Genomic DNA, 20,648 nt, shown 5'->3' on the forward strand with positions numbered 1-20,648 from the left:
ACTTTCCTTGCTGGGCAGAATAGCTGCTATAAAGATGAATGTATTGCCGAAAATGCTATTTTTGTTTCAGTCCCTCCAGATCGTGGATAAGGTGGAATGTTTCGGAAAATGGCAGAGGGATTTATCTAAATTTGTCTGGCAGGGCAAAAAGCCCCGAATAAAGTTTAAAATACTAACAGATGCGAAAGAAAGAGGGGGGTTTGCCCTGCCGGACTTGAGGTTATATTACGAAGCTGCAGCCCTCTGCTGGTTGAAGGATTGGATCCTATTGGAGAACACCGATGTCCTTGACCTGGAGGGATTTGATAATGCTTTTGGGTGGCATGCATATTTGTGGTATGACAAGGTTAAAGTTCATAAATTGTTCAAAAACCATATTGTCAGAAGGGCAATTTTCATGGTCTGGTCAAAATATAAAGACTTATTGGAGAGTAAAACTCCGAGGTGGCTCTCACCGATGGAGGCCAAAGCACGTAAAAGACTCAATATGGAGGCCCACTGGCCTAAATATTGGGAAATAATTGAAAAAATTGGAGATAAATGGAGGTTACAGAGTATGGAAAAGTTAAAAAACAAGGTGCGAGATTGGTTGCATTATGCTCAAATCCAGGAAGTTTTTAAAGCTGACAAAAAAGTGGGTTTTCAGGAGGAAAAATCGAAACTAGAAACAGAGTTGCTTGAGCCAAAATCTAAGCTAATTTCGAGAATGTATAACTTGCTGCTTAAATGGAACACACAGGATGAGATTGTCAAATCCTCTATGATAAAGTGGGCACAGGACTTGGGGCATAACATTATGTTTGAAGACTGGGAAAGGTTATGGAACACCGGAATGAAATTCACGGCATGTACTGCCTTGAAGGAAAACATTATGAAAATGATATACCGGTGGTACATGACCCCAGTCAAGCTTGCAAAGATATATCACCTGTCCGATAATAAATGTTGGAAATGTAAGGAAGAGGAAGGGACATTTTTACACCTCTGGTGGACCTGCCCGAAAGTGAAGGCCTTCTGGGAAATGATACATAATGAACTAAAAAAGGTGCTGAGATTCACCTTACCTAAGAAACCGGAGGCCTTCCTTCTGGGCATGGTAGACCAGAGGATGGTCAAGAAAGATAGAACTTTCTTTATGTACGCTACTACAGCAGCGAGGATTCTGTTGGCAAAGCACTGGAAGACACAAAATCTACCCACATTGGAAGAATGGCAGACGCAGCTGATGGACTATATGGAGTTGGCTGAAATGACTGGCAGAATTCGAGACTCGGGAGAAGAAGAAACGGAGGAAGTTTGGAAAAATTTTAAGGACTATTTGAAAAAGCATTATAAGTTGTATGAATGTTAAAAAATGCTCCTTTCTAGGAAGGTATAGCTTCAGTATCGGCAAATTTCTGAATTGATAAATAAGACACTATAAGACAGAAGTGAGGTAACGAAATATTTTTATTGTGTGGAAATTAAAAACTAATGCAATTGTATTGAAATGTTTACATCAGATAACACGATAAAATGGAAGATATATTGTTATGTATAAAACAAGTTAACAAATTGCTGAGGTTTTGGTTACACAGGGAATGCAGTGCTCGGGAGATGGGGGGAGTCCATTGGATTCATGGAAGTATGTATTTGAAAGTGGAAATTTGTTTATTAAAAACCTAATAAAATATTTAAAAAAAAAAAAAGGACTGATTTCCTTAATAATGGATAGGTTTGATCTTTTTGCAGTCCATGGGACTCTCAAGAGTCTCCTCCAGCACCACAATTCAAAAGCATCAATTCTTCGGCGATCAGCCTTCTTTATGGTCCAGCTCTCACTTCCATACATCACTACTGGGAAAACCATAGCTTTAACTATACAGGCCTTTGTTGGCAAGGTGATACCGTAGTACGATCTATATGGTGATGCCGGTGAAGACAGCTTGGAAGCTTCTGCCAGAACACGAACTACAAGTGGCAGACTGGAGCGTGCAACTGTGATATAATACCATCTAAACTGTTTGTCAATTTGCTTTTAGGCAAAGTGCTATTTTGACTTTTAAAGTCTGAAGTGATTTGGGACCAGTGTATCTTAAGCACTGTCTCCAGTGATATGAAGTTGCCCAACCATGAATATCATCCAATGAGACTTTGTTCTGTGTCCCTCCATCATTTGAAGTCTGGAGACTGGACACAAGGAGCAGAGGCTTTCCTGCAGTGGCACCAACACCTTGCTCCAGGGAGGTTGCCTGGCCCAATCTCTGCTCTTTTCCAGAGGGCATTTTTAAGTACTGCCACTTGAACTTAGTTTTACTGATGGTGCTTTTACTGTTTTTTAAATTGATTTTTATTAAGTTTTCCGGAGGTTATCAGACTCTAGATCCCATCAACCATGGTCACTGATCATGCTGGCTGGGACTGATGGGAGTTTGAGTCCAACATTATGTGATGATTGCTTCTATACACCTGTATTGTATTTAACTGCTTGTTATGAGTCTGAACACTAGCTGTGCCTGTGAATACTTTCTTTATCCTGAGCAAACCGTTTTGTAAGACTGGGGAAGGTATAGTATGAGACTGATATTTTCTAATTTGTATGGTTCACCACACATTGCAATTGGAGTGCTATTTTGTATCATGCAGCTTTTTGGACTGATGAAGCCTGTAGCGAAACCTGTAATATATCCAGAGAACAGGTCTCCTTTTGCCCACTTGTGTTATTCTCACCAGGGTGGTGGCTTTGATTTGCCTTCCCGTGATTGATCCATGCATACGGCTTTGTGTTTCCAACTCAAGACCCATTGAAGAACATCTCATCCAGTTCAATCTTTGAAAAACAGCTTTGAAAAACTTTTTCATATTCTCCAGTGTGCTACCCTTGCCGTTGCGGCAGCACAGGGTTGCCGTTCTGTGATTGGACTTACGCTACTTGTTGAACGGTTCATTTATCCAGTCTGTATAACATTTACTGCACATGTAACTTGTTAAGATAGAGTTGTACATTTATCCACTCCATGTTTACAGTATCTCCAGGCTTTGTCTTGCATATGGCACCTTAGTATGTTTGCTGTTTGAATGGTTACAAATCTATCTCTATTCTAGCTATTATTCTAGTAAATTTGGTTTTATACTGATAAGCCAGTTTGTGGTGTTGTTGTATTACTTAACTGCCAAGTTCAGCCAACAATTTAGCTACGAGGCTATTTGTTACTTGAATTATTGTTATTATGAATAGTGAAAAACAACCAATAAAGGATGTAGACCACTGAGCTCTAGGTAAGCCAGATGGAGGGGAGGCAGGGGGAAAGATGGATTGCGTCCACAGTAGCCAATCAGTATACTCAATGGAATAGCCAAAAGATGCCCTGTGAACCGGGCAGGGGAGGAATTCAGATGGCTTCTATGTTAGTTACCCTGGCATGCCTTTCCTACCAGCTACTGATTAGAAGGCAACAAGGAGAATGTCCCCCACAGCACATCTGAAGATCCCCTTAGATACAGTTGTATTTTCCTGCATGCATGGTTCAGGGAAGGACAAGAATATTCAACAACAGACATACAAACACTGTTCCCCGTGGTGATTTGTTAGCAGGGGAAGCACTCCCTGCATCATCAAAGTTAGGAAGAGGAGAGGGAAGGAGGATCCCTCTGTGCTTGGTGCCAAAGGGTTAAAGTCACACCAAGTTCCTGAAGCCAGTTGCTTCCAAGTCAGAGTCTGGCTGCTGGCTGCGGTTAGTGGGAAGGGATTTTGTTTTTTAATAACATTATAAATAGGGCTGTGTTCAGCTTGCTGCATGCTCACTCTCCCTTCCACCTTCTCCCTCCTCCTCCTCCTTCTCCTCTTGCTGCCGCTGCTTCTCCCTGCACATCCATCACAGCTCTGTGGACATGGACCGGTCAGGCTTCGTACTCAAGCTCTTCGGCTTGCTGCTATGCCTCCTGCCCGTTCTCCAGGCATGTCCTCAGAACTGCCACTGCCACGGGGGAGACCTCCAGCATGTCATCTGTGACAACGTTGGGCTGAGAAGGATCCCCAAGGTAGCTGAGCAGACGCGTCTCCTCAACCTGCAGAGGAACAACTTCCCTGTCCTGCCGACCAATGGTTTCAGGGAGATGAAGAACCTTGTCTCTCTCCACCTCCAGCACTCTCACATCAAAGAGATCTCCAGCGGAGCCTTCCGGGGCCTGAAGCAGCTGGTCTACCTTTACTTGTCCAACAATGACATCAGCGTCATAAAGATGGGTGCCTTCGATGACCTGACGGAGCTCACCTACCTCTACCTAGACCACAACAAGATCCCAGACCTGCCCAAGGGGCTCCTCTCCCCACTGATCAACCTTTTCATCCTGCAGCTAGGCAGCAACAAGCTCCGAGAGTTGAGAGCAGGAGCCTTCCATGGGACCAAGGATCTCCGCTGGCTCTATCTCTCGAACAACTCTATCAACTCCATCCATCCTGCAGCCCTGGACGATGTAGAGAACCTAGCCATATTCCACCTGGATAAGAACCATCTGACCAGCTACCCTGGGGCTGCCATGAGCAAGCTGAGAGTGGTGGAGGACCTGAAACTCTCAAACAACCCTATGAAGATCATCCCGGATTTAGCCTTCCAGTCCTTTGGACGCTACATGGAGACACTCAGCCTGGACAACATGGGCCTAGAAAAGGTAAGCGCTCCACAGAAATTTCCCTCTCCCTCCCTAGATCTTACCCATTCAAAATATTCGCTCTCACCCAAATTCCACCCCGTTCTAGCAACAGCAGTGGGACATTAATGTAGCTCCCCACACAGTTTTCTGCCCACTCCCTGCACCCGCTCCCCACTTTGCCAGCACCAAAAAGGAAACAGAAATTAAAGTAAGGCACTATACTGGGTTGGACAGAGAGGATTTAACTTCTGCACCTAGCCCAGCACCCTCCTTGGTCATTGGATCAATCATTTGATGAGCAGGGAGAGGGTGACGACCCCATCGCCCTCAGCTGATCTGCATGGATCAGTGGAGGAGGGGGCTGACTGTGTGTGCAAAGTGAGGGTGCAAGGTGGCCACACCCACTGTTGGCATGCAGGTGCTGAAGGGCTGCCCAAGGGCAAGGGTGACAAACAAGGTGAGCCACCCCAGGTGAGCCATCAAGCCATGAGTTTATTCTCAGTGGCTGAGACTACCAGGTGCATCACTTCTTTAAATATGAATGAATTGTTCCCCTTCACTTCTGCGGGGAAAGCAACTCAATTTGCCCTTGGGAGGCACTGTTGCCTTCCATATACCTCGGATATATGGGTACCTCGGGTTAAGAACTTAATTAACCCAGGTACCTTGGGTTAAGTACTTAATTTGTTCCAGATGTCCGTTCTTAACCTGAAACTGTTCTTAACCTGAACTACCACTTTAGCTAATGGGGCCTCCCGCTGTCGCTACCGTGCGATTTCTGTTCTCATCCTGAAGCAAAGTTATTAACCTGAGGTACTATTTCTGGGTTAGCGGAGTCTGTAACCTGAAGCATCTGTAACCCAAGGTACCACTGCATACCCCCAGCCACCACGATGTTTGCAAACGCTTCTAATGCAGACTTTTCAAACGCAGTCTCTTTCTGTTCTGCCACACTCGTGCCTAAAGCACAGTTTGAAAAGAGAAGTAAGGGCTGGCTGGGTTCTCAGTCGCTCCCATCACAGTTATACAGTGGTACCTCGGGTTACACGGTCACACAAACTTTTAATATGATTAATAAAAAGTGGGTGCATTGCATGAGGTCAGTATCTTGCCTATTTGAGGGTTGTTGTTTTTTGGCTGTTGTGCCCTATACAGTGGTACCTCGGGTTACAGACGCTTCAGGTTACAGACTCCGCTAACCCAGAAATAGTACCTCGGGTTAAGAACTTTGCTTCAGGATGAGAACAGAAATCGTGCTCTGGTGGCGCAGCGGCAGTGGGAGGCCCCATTAGCTAAAGTGGTGCTTCAGGTTAAGAACAGTTTCAGGTTAAGAACGGACCTGCGGAACGAATTAAGTACTTAACCCAAGGGACCACTGTATGGGGCAAAATAAGTGGGACACCGTTTGGGATGCACATCCTGCTTTCACTCCACATGCAGGGGAAATGAGCGGCTGGAAGCAGGTTTCAATCCCCCTGCTTCCAGTGGTGTGTTTGCAGTGCACCTTTTAACATTATAATTCATTCCGACAGAGGAAAGACAAATGCTACATTTGGGAACAACATTGATGGGGGAAGGAAAGCCATACAGCCTGAAAGTAAATCCAGTGGTTTGCCACAGCCTCCTGGGTGATTTGGAGAAGTGGCAGCACGTTTCGAAGCATAAGCCAGATTCAGAAATGGGGGGGACTGACAGTTTTCTTTGTAGTTTCTTTGTGGGGAAGGTGAAAGCATTTATTACCTTCTTCTCAGGAGCCTGGAAGGCATGTTTAGTTGGGCAAGAAGAAGGGGGCAACGCCAGGTTTGGAAAAACGTGACTGGCTGCTATGGATGGGGGCAGGGGAGGGATTAGTTTGGTTCACATTTTAGTGGGAATCCACCTAATTCCCACTTCTTGAGCCAATCAAAATGCAGCTACCCTTCAAGATGTGCACATCACCGAATTCAGTGATGCAGTTTTCCATCCAAATAACAATAATGTTTGTTTGTTTGTTTGTTTGTTTGTTTCCCGCCCATCTGGCTGAGTCTCCCCAACCACTCTGGGCAGCTCCCAATCAAATGTTAAAAACAGTACAGCATTAAATATTAAAAACTTCCCTAAACAGGGCTGCCTTCAGGTGTCTTTTAAAGATAGGATAGCTGCTTATTTCCTTCACATCTGAAGGGAGGGTGTTCCACAGGACGGGCGCCACTACCAAGAAGGCCCTCTGTCTGGTTCCCTGTAACCTCACTTCTCGCAATGAGGGAACCGCCAGAAGGCCCTCGGCGCTGGATCTCAGTGTCTGGGCTCAACGATGGGGGTGGAGATGCTCCTTCATATATTTACAGGAAAGGGCACACAAATAAGTGTGCATTAGTGAAAATAATGTACAAAAGTGTATTATATCAGGGGAAACTGCTTACAAAAATGTGTAGTTTATGAGGAATGTGCAGGCTTTAAAAAATAATCCCAAACTGATGTGGACATAGGGTAAATGGGACTCAAGATCAGAAAAATGAAAATTTGAGAGAAAATGAAGTGGGCAGATTTGCCCATCCGTACAGATCATGCCCCTTTGAAGCAAATACCTCAATGATGGTGGGAAATGGGTAAGTGGGATGTGAAAAGGACAGGACTCCCTACACACACTCTCTCCCCTGTTTGTCAAACCTGAAGAGCTTTGACTGTTTACATCATAGCTAGGGTCACATCCATGCCATATATTAAAATACTCTTTCAACAGTCATGGCTCCCCCCCTCCCAAGGAATCGTGGGAACCGTAGTTTCTTAAGGGTGCTCAGAACTGTAGCTCTGGGAGAGGCTTCCTAACAACTCACAGCACCCAACTACAGAAGCAAATCGTTAGCAAAAAAGCACTTCAGATGCTAGTGAAAATGCAAAATAATGATAAAAGGTGATAGATTTATTATTTGCATTTCACGCTCCTAAATTTGAAATAAGTTGTTCTGGAATAATTTCCTAAAAGCCAGTTCTCTCTCCATCAAGCCCTGGGGCCCTTTCCTCCTGAACAGAAATGAATGTTTTTCTGCATCACTGTTCACATTTCCACTACCTCCCTCCCTGTCCACTACCATATTTGTTCTAGTTACTCATTTGAAATTCCTCCCCCTCTTGCCTTAATCTCATCTGTTTGTAAGCCCTGTAACTTGGAGGCTTCATGGTTCTGCATGGAGCCTGTGATGCTTTCAAACTAAACAATATTGAATAATAACAGCCATGGCCATGGTGCCTGTCCTCCAAAATGAATGATGCAAAGGCTGTGTCTGTTTGTATAGTGAGAGTGATTGACAGGCAGAGACTAGACCCCCAACCTGGTGCCCTCCAGATTATATTGGATTACAACTCCCAGCAGCCTTATGGACAACGTCCATTGTCCAACCATGTATGGAGGGCACAATCTTGGGGAAGGCTGGACTAGGAAATTAATGGGACAGAGTACTGGAGGCAAAAGGCTAGCACCCCTATGCCTGCCGTTTGCAAAAGGGAGAGTGAAGCTCTGTTCCTAGACACCAGACTGATGGCCTGTTATTGGAACGAGTAAGTGAATGCAGTGACCACCGCAGAAGTGGAGGCTAACGTCAGCGACTGGTGAGTGCTCTGCAGTCAGGTAGACTGAGCACACATGAGGACTTTTGCATCTTTGCCTCTCTCCAACCTTACACTTCATAAAGAAGGGTTTGTTTATTGACTATCTCTCAAGAGAAACCCTCACAGCACTCCACAAAGGCACTCTGTTCCTATCAAGAGAGCTAGAGGGACATTCAGGTAATGCAGCAAAATACTCCTCTTCTTCTCGGCAAATGAGTCATGTCCCAGAGGCTGAAGCATCATGCTTGAGGTGCTTTTCGTAAACAGGAGGCAACAGTGACATCACACTAGATGGAGCATGTCCCAGATGGGGGGGAAGAGACCACATCAAACAGAAGCAGAAGGATCATGGAAGGCTTCCAGGTGAACAAGGAGGGAAGTTTCCAGCCATGCTATGTACCCATGCTGAGGTTATCCAGGTGAATGAGCACCAAAACAGTGACCCTCAAAGAGATGCTAAGGGATGCAGCAACATGAACCGCCCCCCCCCCAGCAATAAAGCTCTGTGAATGACAGAGTGTTTGCAAACAAAATTAAATACACATTTTACATGGAAAAGAAAATCATCCAGAGCACAGAGCTAATACAGGGTATCTACAGACTGTCAATATTTCACTGGGGGGAGGGGGAGAGATGCAATTGCTTACTAGAACTTCAGGTCTGTGCAACTAAAATAGATTAAAGCACAAATCCACATTTTTTAAAATGAACTTTTTGCAGTGTGGAAAGGGACAGTCTGAAGGCATCATAGATTATGCATTGAGAAAGTGGGGTGAAAAAACGATTAACAGGAAGTCATGTAAACACCCAAGAAACAAATCCGGAGAAATGCTCATTGTCATATGAGCCTTGTACACAAATCAGAATGAATACTCCGTAAATACCAGACACAGTCTAAGTTCCATGTAAGCTTTGTGCAGACATATCAGGATGAACGGTGAACAAACAGATTCACCCGAAGGAGCAAGATTCACCCCAGGACGCAAAGTTATGAAGCAGGTGGTGGTGGCAGAGAGGGAGGAGGGAGTTTTCAGGGATGGGGATTGGCAACTGGCAAATTATTCAGGACTGGACCAATGTGAAGTCCTCTTGATGAAAGAGCTTTTCAATTTCCAAATTACAACAGTATTCAAGAGCCTCAGAATTGCATACATGCTACCATAAAGGTGTTATCTTGTGACACACTTTTAAAAAACAAAACAACCACTTGAAGTAGTTGTGGAACTCAGTTAGGCTTAACCTGAGCAGAATACAGTATACAGTACCTAAAAGAACAATGGGGTTTGGAGTGTTGAATGAACTGTATAAACTCAGAGACACACAATGGTGTTTTTCAGCAGTCCAGAATCCTGGCTCACAGTTTGAAGTTTAGTTATACCAGCAACTGGATTACTATTTGACAGTTACACGTATTTCCTATCCGAAAAGGATGGTATCTAATCCAGAAAGGAGAAGTCCACAAGGGAGCTGTCCACAGCACCATAAACCAGCTATGTCTTTTGCCCTCTGGCTCGTGAATGGATGATACTCACTGATCCCATTTGAAGGCTGGAACTTCAGAAAGCTCCACAGGAAAGGAGGGTCTCAGGCGGAGTTTTGTACACATGCTGGAGCCTAATCAAAATCCCCCTTCCACCTGTGTGGACCCTCAGTGCTTCTTGCTTCTTCAATCTACCTGCATATACGTAAACCTAGTCTAATCCCATCTATGCAGCTTCACATACTCCTCTTCATGGGTTCTGTTGGGTGACATGGGAAAAACCAAGCCAGATGAAAGAAGTTGATGCTGTGGATCCTTCCCCCATGCCAGCATTACTGCTGATATAACCTGAGAAGGGGATCCATGCCCACTTCCCTTTCTCCAGCTCCCTTAACTCTCTTCTCCTCGCCCACCTTAATTACTCTGCTGTGGACTTTGGTTCTCCTTTCGTTTAGCAATCCCATATGGTTTGTTTCCTGGCACACATTGGTACCCTTAACATGAATTCTAAACAAAGCTTCTAAAAGCTGAGAATTTGCTATTCCAGTAGTCAACGTAATGAACACAACACTTTTACATGTAGTTTCAACATTAGAGGTTTCTGCAAGCAGATAGCAGACCTAGGCATTTAGTAATAGTTAGGTTTCCAGGCCAGAGTATCAACCAGCCAAGGCTCAGCTGGCAAATACCAGAGATGACAGTGCAACCTTTTGGAATGGGTCAACAGACTTCTCAATGAGCAACCAAACAGAGCTACACCTTCCCTGGGAAGATCACAAATTCAAAAGATGATTTAATCCCTGCCACAACTAAAAGAAAAAAGGGAATGAACAGGAAGTACCCTATATAAACACTCAGTCTCATCTCATCCTTTCAGACAATAGCTACACTAGACAACTCCAGCACAAACTCAGCACCAGGAGGTACAATATCTAAGAGCGGGTGCATAACACCACTACACAAAGGAGCAAGAATTACAACATCTGGCGGTGAACCGCAAAGCCCTCTAGAATTGCAGCACATCTCCTTCAAATATATACAGCTCTTTAAGATGAGATGCTTGTCTTTGCATCTCGTGTGAAAAAGAGCCCTGCCAACAACTCAAGGAGAATGTTCTGGGATTCATTCAGTGATGGTCTGTAGAGGAATTTATTCAGCGATTAGTTGATTCTTGTGACGTGTTATGGAAACACTGGAATGACTTGTAATTTTATCCGGGCTTAGTATATATTCTTTTCATTTCCCTGAAAAGGAATAAGGGGAGTGGTAGTGGGGAGAACATTGTTGTAACCACTGGTAGATGTTTTGAACCTAAATTAGTAGTCTCCAAGGAAGTTTATGTTGTTGGTTTTGTGTGCATGGGAATTTTTCCAAGTGAAGCAAGGAGCAACGATGACAACTAGGCCGAGAAATAACTGCTTTAGTTCTTTACCGTCTCATAATTCTGTGAAAGAGCTGTAATCTCCAAGCAAACCTATATATGGCATAAATGTACACATTATGCAGCATCCCGGTCAGGAAAAAGAGAAAGGGGAGAGGAATCTTGAGTCACTGGAAATCTGCCTTGCTATTTCTACTGTGCTTGAATGCCAAGTGTAACTTTCCATTGAGAGTCCACCGGGTTCTGCCAAAGTCTACAGGCCCTTGAGTCTCCACAAATACTCCTCTCCATGAATGTGGAAACCGGGTGCCAGAAAGGATTTCAACTATGAAAAGCCAAATAATCTCTTTGCTCATTTGGAAATGAAGAGATGTCTAGAAAGAAGCTGGAGGCAGGGAGAGCGATGGAGGTTGTCGGAACACACATATCTTTTATATAATATGGGACAGATAACCTCCAAAAAAAGGTCATCCATGTCTCTTCTAATCGGAGAACAGCCTTGTACTCTACACATGCCTGTAGAGTCATGGTTTCAGATTCCAAGAGCTTAAATTCAGTGACCCTAAAGTATGAAGACAAATACTAAGGTGATCCTCCTTCCACCCTTCGCTCTTCTCTGGAGCTCAGGAAGATTCATGCTGCAGGGAAGGAAACTAAAGCTCAACCATGTGTAGTCTGCCCCTGTTTTTGTCTTTTACAAAATACAGCTGAAGAAGTTTAAAGTAGAAGACGCACACTGGTGGTGCTGGGGAAGGCTTATTAACCTTTTCCCTTCTAGAAGTTTTTTTTTCTGAAATGGCTGCATCTTTCTTTCTTATCTCATGAGGAAAGCCACCAGAAAGAGGAGTGGGGGATTTATTCTTTTAATGGGGAGAGACTACACAAAACTCAGCATCATGCAATTTGATTTGGTCCTAAAGCCTGCTATAGTTGGAGGAGGAGGAGGAGGGATACTTATGGCAAAATTCATAGTTTAGGTGTAAAAATCTAGTGGGCATTCCACACTATATACCCCACCCTGATATTGATCCCTGAAACACTGATCACTGCTGGAGAGAAATACAGAAAGAGAATGGGTGTCACTTAAGAGTGGCTGCTGGACTTTGGCTTGGAGTCATAGAAACAGAAGAAGAGCCTTGCTGGATCTGACCCAAAGGTACATCCATTCCAGCATCCTGTACTTACAGTGTCCAACCAGATGCCGACGGAAAGCCCAAAAGTATCCACACCAACTCAAAATGTACTGCCAGCAAAAAACCTGATTTGTCAACTAGGCCCAAAGGATAAGCTTCTCCTTTCCCTGCTGGTTGCCTGACGATTGACACATGTGCCTGTGCTTCAGTTTTCAGATAAAGCATTTGCTGGCATAACCACACTGAAGACTGTTCACATTGAGAACAACAAACTGTCCAGTCTTCCTGGGAACTTCCCTTTCAGCCGTCTTGAGACCCTCACCCTGTCGAACAACCCTTGGCACTGCTCCTGTCAGCTAGCACCTCTGCGCAGGTAAAAGAACACTTCGTTCTATATCTCATGGGTGCAATGACTCCCCTAGTCCACTCTTGTGTATGTGTGTTTGTGGATAGATGATAGATAGAGAGATGATAGGTGATAGATAGAGAGATGATAGATAGATGATAGATGATAGATAGATAGATAGATAGATAGATGATAGATAGATAGATAGATAGATAGATAGATAGATAGATAGATGATAGATAGATAGAGATAGATAGATAGATAGATAAATAGATAGATGATAAATAGATAGATGATAGATGATAGATAGATAGACAGATAGATAGATGATAGATAGATAGATGATATAGATAGATAGAGATAGATGATAGATAGATAGATGATAGATAGATAGATAGATAGATAGATAGATAGATGATAGATAGATAGATAGATAGATAGATAGATAGATAGATAGATGATAGATGATAGATAGATAGATAGATAGATGATAGATAGATATAGATGATAAATAGATGATAGATAGATAGATAGATAGATAGATAGATAGATAGATAGATAGACAGATGATAGATAGATGATAGATAGATGATAGATAGATAGATAGATAGATAGATGATAGATAGATAGATAGATAGATAGATGATAGATAGATAGATAGATAGATGATAGATAGATGATAGATATAGATAAGATGTACTGGTTAGCTAATGAATCCTTGCCAGTACAAGGCATGAGTTTGGTAAATCTCACTCAGGAGATCTACCCTGACAACCACACTGTTCTGACCATGAGAATTTGCTTTTTCTTCTGTAGGTGGCTGGAATCCACTCGATCACGCCCTGATGCAGCCTGCGCATCGCCCTCTTCAGCTCGAGGACAGCAGATCCGAGATACCTCTGCACTCCGCGGTTGCAAGGTCCCCACGAAGAGGTCCAAGAAGGGAAGTCGCCATTAAGCAGGCAATTCTTCCCCCCTCTCCTGTTTTCTATTTAAGATGCCTTTCAGAGAACCCTTCCCACATGGGCTTTGCCTGATCACACCCAAAATTACCCCATAAAATATTATGAGGCCACACCCATAGTATCAAACAGGTGACACGTTTTCTAGCACCAGTGTCTGCCCACGTATATTTGCAACCGGAGAAAGTGAGGCGAGTGAGGTCCTGATTCACAGTGTTGTGCTGTTTTTCAGAATGGGAGGGCCTGCCATGTTGCTCTAGCCTAGACAGAACTAATGCCTAGCTCTCTGTTACTGGTAGTGTCAGCAGCAAAGCTGTTCCATAGGCTTCTTTGAATGGAAGCCTCTTCTACCCATCCCTGAGGCCCACTGGCAGGGCATAATTACGTAAGCTGGCAGCATAGGCACCCAGCCTGTTCCTGTTCTGTGTCTCAACAGAAGGCTTCATTTTGTATAGTTGTCAAAAGTCCAATACCTTACCAAACACATACATTTGCATTACATACAAGGACCCCGTGTCCCAGAACATGGCATCCCAGTAGTCAGAGATGGATGCAGTTCAGAGAAGGGAGGTTGGAAACAACATAGTTTCTTGTTGCCAAAGGTTTGGGCAGAGGAAAGGAGTCTAGGGGAATGAGTGAGAAACAGAAAGCGACAGATGAGAGAATCTTGTTCCAAAGCTAAGCTGCTGGCTATGTCTGTCTATACCCTGACGCTATGTCAACTCATCTATTGGCTAAACCCAGCTGAGCTCCTGCCTCCTGAATGTACCAGAGCATGTTTTATTGCCTGACCAGAGGTGCGTGTTTTTCCATGGAAAGTTCTTCTGTTTGAGTCATCTCTGTTTTAAAATGGTCACTCTACAGAACTTTTGAAACTTACTGGAGGTACTGATCAGGGCGTTCTGCCAGGAACTCACTAAATCGTCCTGGGCAAGACACTCATGTCCAGCCTCAGTCCCTCCACCTGCAATATGGGGTGGTGGTAAAACTAACTTGCCTTGCAGAGTTGTTGTGAGGAATAAGCACGCGAGGTGCTCTGAAAATGTGAAAGCGCCATACAAATGTTAAGCATAATTATTATTGCGCTTAATCTGCTCAGAATACTTTTTAGGTTTATGGAGGTATTTCTTTCTTTCTTCTTCCCTGCCCTCCCAGGACCCAGGAAAGCTGGTCCAGGTGACTGGCTGCTTCAACCAATCAGAAAACTACTGACTCCATCCAAGCCCTTCATCCCCAAGCAGCTCCATCCCTTCAAGAAACATATATCTGGTAGCCACCACCTCTTGCTATATGAAGATCGCAGAGTGGAATCCACCATTTCATTCCCCCCCCCCCCCGTTATTATATCTATTATTTTAAAAGATTTAGTTGTTAACAGAAAACGAAACCTAAACTTATGCATGGCAGTGCTAAGACACAGCTAAACTAGATCCTGCTGATAAAGTACACAGTCTTCTTTCTTGATGCCATTCAGCTACTCAGTTTGTCTCTGGGATTTGCCTTCTAACAGGATGGGAGTTAACAGAGAACATTAAAAGTTTCTCCACACCCCCAACCCAATGAATCCCTGATTTTGCATTGGAAACTTTGTACTTGAGCAAAACCTTAAAGTCTACCAGCATGAGAGCATGAATTCGGTATGTGGCCTATACTGTGAGGAAAGTTTTTTTGGGGGTTATTCTGAATGCAAAGGTTGCATTGCCGTCTTTTGATATTTGGCATGGATGCCACCTGGGTGGTGGTTGTCAATAGGGGAGAAGCAATGGGACAAACGCTGGAAGATTGTTGGAAATAAGGCATGGGGTAGGAAAGGGATTGAGCACCAGTGACATGTGAGCAATTCCCAGCTCCATCTATATTGCACATCTGAACTGGTTTAGAATCAGCTTTCCCAATGCAGGAAAGCTTAAGACACTGGTGAGGGGTTCTAGGGATCTCCAATGGGGAATTCTCAGCACCCACACATGCCAATATTCCTTAGGGTGAGCAGTTAAAATATTGATTTCATAAGTGCAAATATGGCCACAGACTGCTGTTTGCCTCCCAACCAGTTCAATGTAAGAAGGAGACTGAACCACCAACTAGAGGGCTGCAATGGTGTTCTGCCCTTTGCAATGCCCAGTCATTCAAGAATTTGGCATTTGATGTTTGATATCCCATTTGAACTGCCAAATGCAGAACCAATGGACTAGTATATTCAATTCCATCTAGATACTCTGTGTAGAAAAACAAACCAAAGAACAACATCCTTGCCCTATGCTTTGAGGAAACATGAGTGCAATCCTGGGACTATATAAAACAGGGACAGTGATTTGGGTCTTTATTCCTGGTATAGATAGATTCTCTCACCCCCATGCAAATAGGGCAAGAAGGCCATCAGGCTCTGGTAACAAAGTTATCTTGGGATTTTTGTGGTAAGGATTTCACAACTTGCCCTTCAACCATACATGAGCGGCAACAATGGATTTACTGGACGTCTTTGAGCTGGGATCTCCAGAATCTACCTATATAACACATGCAGTATAACTCTCCAGGTTCAGCTCATAAGAGATGGAGCATCTCTCCTGTTTGAGGCACTACCACAGTGAATCTGTACTGAGGACTGCAGTTGTAGCAGTATGGGTGGGCTACCTGGTCACCATGAAAATAACAGCAGATTTTCCTCTCTAGGCTGATCAGACTGAACAGAAATCTAGGGTTCATTGGAAGCGAAGCCCTTTTTTTACTTGGGGGAGGTAGGGACTGGTTCCTCAATTACTGATTTTCTAATCACACACACACAACCGTTCCCCAAAAGGCAACTTGGCTATTGCCCACCATTACTGATCCTCCTAGTCAGTATGCAGATCCAAGAGGGGTTTTTTGGTGGCTTCTAGGCTGCACACTCGGTTCATGTTGAGCAATGACAAAGCCTAATGGATTTGGACGGCATGCCTTGCAAATGGAGATTGCGCCCCAGAATCCTTTCTGCATGCAAGGCTCTTGAGCCGAATCACAGGGGTTCATTGGCAGACAATGAAACAGAGGAGGTTTCTCTTAGGGAAGATTGAAACCCACAGTCCTAGAACAACAAGATATCATAAGGTGTGCGTATATAAAATGGGTGGGGTGGGAGGGGGGAGATGACACAAAGGGATTCTCACCTGACATCCTGAAAAAAAGATTCCTCCATCCACCCTATGACATATAGCTGTTTGCAGCAAGATGACTGTGGCTTATCACCATGGATTTCACCGTATGACAATTTCAATTTAACTGCTTTTTTTTTTAATCCTGAAGGTTTATATAAATATATAATATTTATTCCTCTGTTACTGAGTGTAAATGACTCCAAGGAGGATTTTTTAAAGAAAACAAAACACCAAGATCCTCTTACTCTTATGTAGAAAACAAATTATATATTTTCTTATGTACAACTTCTGTATAAAGCTATTGCTGCAAAGATGAAGTGACCAAGTTTTCATGCATTTTTATGTGTCTTCCATGAGTCAGAAACTGAGGTCTGTCAATAACGGCTCAATAGACACTACTGAATGATATGCGTTGCGACCCTGCTGTTGCTACAAGAGCAATCCCATAGGCTGAAAACTCTTGCCCCTGGGGACACCCAAAATATGGTCTCTGGTATCAGTACAGCAAGGGTGCTCCCCACCCCCGTTGATGTTGCTGGACTATAGCTTCCATTATCCTTGAACCCTGGCCATGTAGAGTGGGGCTGATGGGAGTTGGAGACCAAAATGTCTGGAGGGCCTGATATACAGTCTGCACAGCATCTTTTCTGAGACCCTTCTCTTCATCCAGGATCATTAACTGCAGCCTTCCAGAGATCTACTTTTGGTGTTGTTGCAGAAAATAAGCACAGGCCACAATCATAGATGCAGTATTCCCTAACTTCACTGTTTTCAAGTAGCTGGCTCTTTCCAGCACTGAAAAGCTGGCACACTGGAGACTGTGCAGTCACAAAAACGACATGGGAGCACAGCCTTATGCCCAGCCATGCAACCTGAAACGTGCGCAAGTATCACAAATATGTCCCAAGGGGCCCAAACAATACGGCACCACAGTCTTGTATATTACCCAATACCAGCAATGCACAGGGCTGTACGTGAGATCTTCTTAGAAAGCTTTGCAAGAAGCTGCCTGGCAGAGCAGAAAAAGTCACCTGCCACACCATATGTTGCTCCCCTTGTTTAACCCCATCGCCAAAGCTCCTTCACTAATATCCATAGCTCTGCCGGCACAAGGGGAGAGAGTGTGCACATGATCCATGTTACAATATGAGTGCCAACGAATTGACCAGCTATGCATCAGAATGAACATCAAAGGAACAAACTTTCAAGAAAGGCCCTTTCCTTTAAGAGCAACATGTGGTGCAGCCATGCAAAATGATAAACACACACAACAGGGCTTGACTTGGGTTACAGGTTTGTCCAACACCAAGAAACGCCATTGCCCATATTCTTCCAGTGATCTAGAACGGCAGATTTTTTCCCCTTCCATCTCATGCATCCCTTTAAAGGCCAGCTACACCTTTAGTTAGGGACGCGGGTGGCTCTGTGGGTTAAACCACAGAGCCTAGGGCTTGCCAATCAGAAGGTCGGCGGTTTGAATCCCCGCAGCAGGGTGAGCTCCCGTTGCTCAGTCCCTGCTCCTGCCAACCTAGCAGTTCAAAAGCACACCAAAAAGTGCAAGTAGATAAATAGGTATCGCTCCGGCAGGAAGGTAAACAGTGTTTCTGTGCGCTGCTCTGGTTCGCCAGCTCCCTTGGCCAATAAAGTGAGATGAGCACCAGAACCCCAGAGTGGGTCACGACTGGACCTAATGGTCAGGGGTCCCTTACACCTTTATTTCCCAATTCAGCCATGTCAATTTCCACATTCAATGGGAATTTTCGAAATGAAAATTCATGTAATCATGTTCTAGCTATATATATGTATCTCCAAACAACCATGTTTTCTTGTGGACAGCCTTCCAAGGGTAGCCTTCCATGCCAAGGGTGGGGTGTGCAAGAGGCCAAAAAAGTGGGTGGGATCAGAAACAAAAGTGGGTGAAATAACATCTATGCCTCTAACCTTTGCACAGCAGGATACATCCCAACCATGCAACAAAACAGAGGCTTCTGCACCAACCATCTCTCCATGCAGGCAGTCAAGAGGCATTATCAAGGTTCTAGAAGGCACCCCAGCCAGGCAAAAGCATTCCAGGAGGATGTAGAGCGAGGGTGACAGCGATAGGTGTGGCCAGGAGATGGGATGGCTGGGGCAGAGTCCCCAAGGGTCAGACACAGAGGCTCAGAGGACTGCATTTGACCCCCTGAGCTGAGGTTGCCCACTCCTGCAACAGAGGAACCTTCACAACCCAAAGATTAAGGGAGACTCACCACTATCTCCCGCATGTTCATATTGTTGATGATCTTCTTCATGACCTCAGGAGGAACTGGCGAACCTGCAATGACTCCTGAAAGACAAAAATGCATACAGTGAGATGTTGCCTAAAGGATACTGCAAATTTACAAAGCAAGTCATGACAATGGCTACATACATCATCATCATCATCATCATCATTATTATTATTATTATTATTATTATTCCCTTATTAACCCTGACACTTCACAAATCAGCCGAGATTTTGACAGAGCAGACAGTAGCAAAACATGTGAGTATAGTTTGCGTGAATCCAAACAGTGTAATTCCATACATTACTTATATTTTTATTTGCAGATACTTGGTTTGGGATCCCTTCCGCTCAATATTTGCAGTCTGCCTGGCCTCTGCTGCCACACACTGGTGGATGCAGATTTTTTTTAAAAAAATGGAAAACCAATGTATTGTCTACCTTGTGCTACTTCAGTAACAGAAATAGCAAAAAACCAACGCAAACTTTCAGATTATTAAGCAATAAAAAGGAAGGTGTGCTTGATGGATTACTCATGCATGAGAATAAACATAACATGATTTAGTGGTTCACTAATATTCCAAAAAATTTTATTAACATTTCACTGCTCTTGAAAGTGTCACCAAGCTGAAGGGAGGAATGGTCCCTAGTTGTATGTCTGTGCTGCTAGATCAAACCCATGAGAATGCTTACCTCAAAATATTTGAGTTTGGGGAAGGAATGGGCAAGATCAACCAGCAACAGCAGCAGTGTCTACCCCCCCCCCCCCACAATTAACCTAGAAATGAGCCAATTCCTCTTTAAAAATGGAGACAAGCTGGCTCATTTTTTGAGGAAATTAGTTTAAACAAGAGTTGCAAGCTTTGGTTGAATAATTAAGAACTTATGCTGACTGGGCTTAATTTTAACAGATGAGGGCAAGCCTGAAATGATTAAATGGTGAATTAAAGGCATGCTTTTTAAAAAGCATGTTACTGTAATGGGGAATGAAAAAATAAAATATTGAAGACAACATTTTGTTGTAAGCCATATAATAGCGTATTTTAAAAGTAGATTGCATGCAAGCCATCTAACACTTATTTCAGTACCTTTAAAAGGCTGTGGTATATGCAAATTGATGCAAATACATTTGATTCCGTTTAAAGTTTATCTTTAAAAGTCATCCATTAGCATTTTTTAAAAAAATGTGGGGCTGATAAACCTCATTTAAACATGCTTACATTTGGGTTCTTATACTTACCTCCCCGAAGAGCCGAAAGGTTGTAGCTGGCAAAGTCAGGTTGAGCTAGCATATCTATGAACATGGTTGGAGTGCCGTGAACATGGGTACATCTTCAAATAAAGACAAAGAATTGCAGGTTGCTAAAACGAAGGCAGGAGCATGGCAACTGATTCCTCCACCTGTTTCAGACTGCAGGTATGAAAGCTCAAGTTTGTCTTTATCCCCAAGCTTAAGAATCCTTTCCTTGTAACCGTGGGGAATTTTTTTTCCCAATGCAAAGAAAACAAAATGTGCACAAATGCTGTATGCATGCATATCCTCCATTGCCTAACTCCACATGAAAGAAGGCTCCCCAGCTTCATGGGTTACCAGAATCTCCTGAAAAATCCTCAACCACCTGGCATTCGGGTTCCAAACATTATGAAACCAACACCAAGCTGTCAAGTGTTTAGTCGGCGCAAAGCAAAAAAAGCAGATTTTTGTGAAATATGAAAGTGCCCCCCCCAAAAA

General features: G+C 43.8%; 2 protein-coding genes across 2 annotated transcripts in view; one reads left to right on the forward strand and one right to left on the reverse strand.

The window, feature by feature from the left end:
* Positions 1-20,648, reverse strand: part of ACSF2 (acyl-CoA synthetase family member 2) — a gene marked incomplete at its 5' end in the record, with an annotated part of 73,378 nt that overhangs the window by 21,418 nt on the left and 31,312 nt on the right. Inside the window, 2 exon segments of the mRNA XM_081899661.1 lie at positions 18,903-18,979; positions 20,157-20,248. Coding sequence (XP_081755787.1) covers positions 18,903-18,979; positions 20,157-20,248 — 169 coding nt within the window.
* Positions 3,531-16,880, forward strand: CHAD (chondroadherin). Its single transcript, XM_081900857.1, has 4 exons — positions 3,531-4,650; positions 12,424-12,587; positions 13,377-13,522; positions 14,678-16,880. The coding sequence occupies exons 1-3, from the start codon at positions 3,871-3,873 to the stop codon at positions 13,516-13,518; spliced, it is 1,086 nt and encodes a 361-aa protein (XP_081756983.1). The 5' UTR covers positions 3,531-3,870; the 3' UTR covers positions 13,519-13,522; positions 14,678-16,880.

Source organism: Podarcis melisellensis (assembly GCF_964234715.1).
Source record: "Podarcis melisellensis genome assembly, chromosome: 2".
Classification (NCBI taxonomy): Eukaryota; Metazoa; Chordata; class Lepidosauria; order Squamata; family Lacertidae; genus Podarcis; species Podarcis melisellensis.

Bases quoted from the DNA above. Each gene is read 5' to 3' on its own strand.
- CHAD (XM_081900857.1), top strand. From the start codon at position 3,871: ATGGACCGGTCAGGCTTCGTACTCAAGCTCTTCGGCTTGCTGCTATGC. The intron at 4,651-12,423 runs GTAAGCGCTCCA...CCTGTGCTTCAG, and splicing joins ACAACATGGGCCTAGAAAAG to TTTTCAGATAAAGCATTTGC. The intron at 12,588-13,376 runs GTAAAAGAACAC...TTTCTTCTGTAG, and splicing joins CAGCTAGCACCTCTGCGCAG to GTGGCTGGAATCCACTCGAT.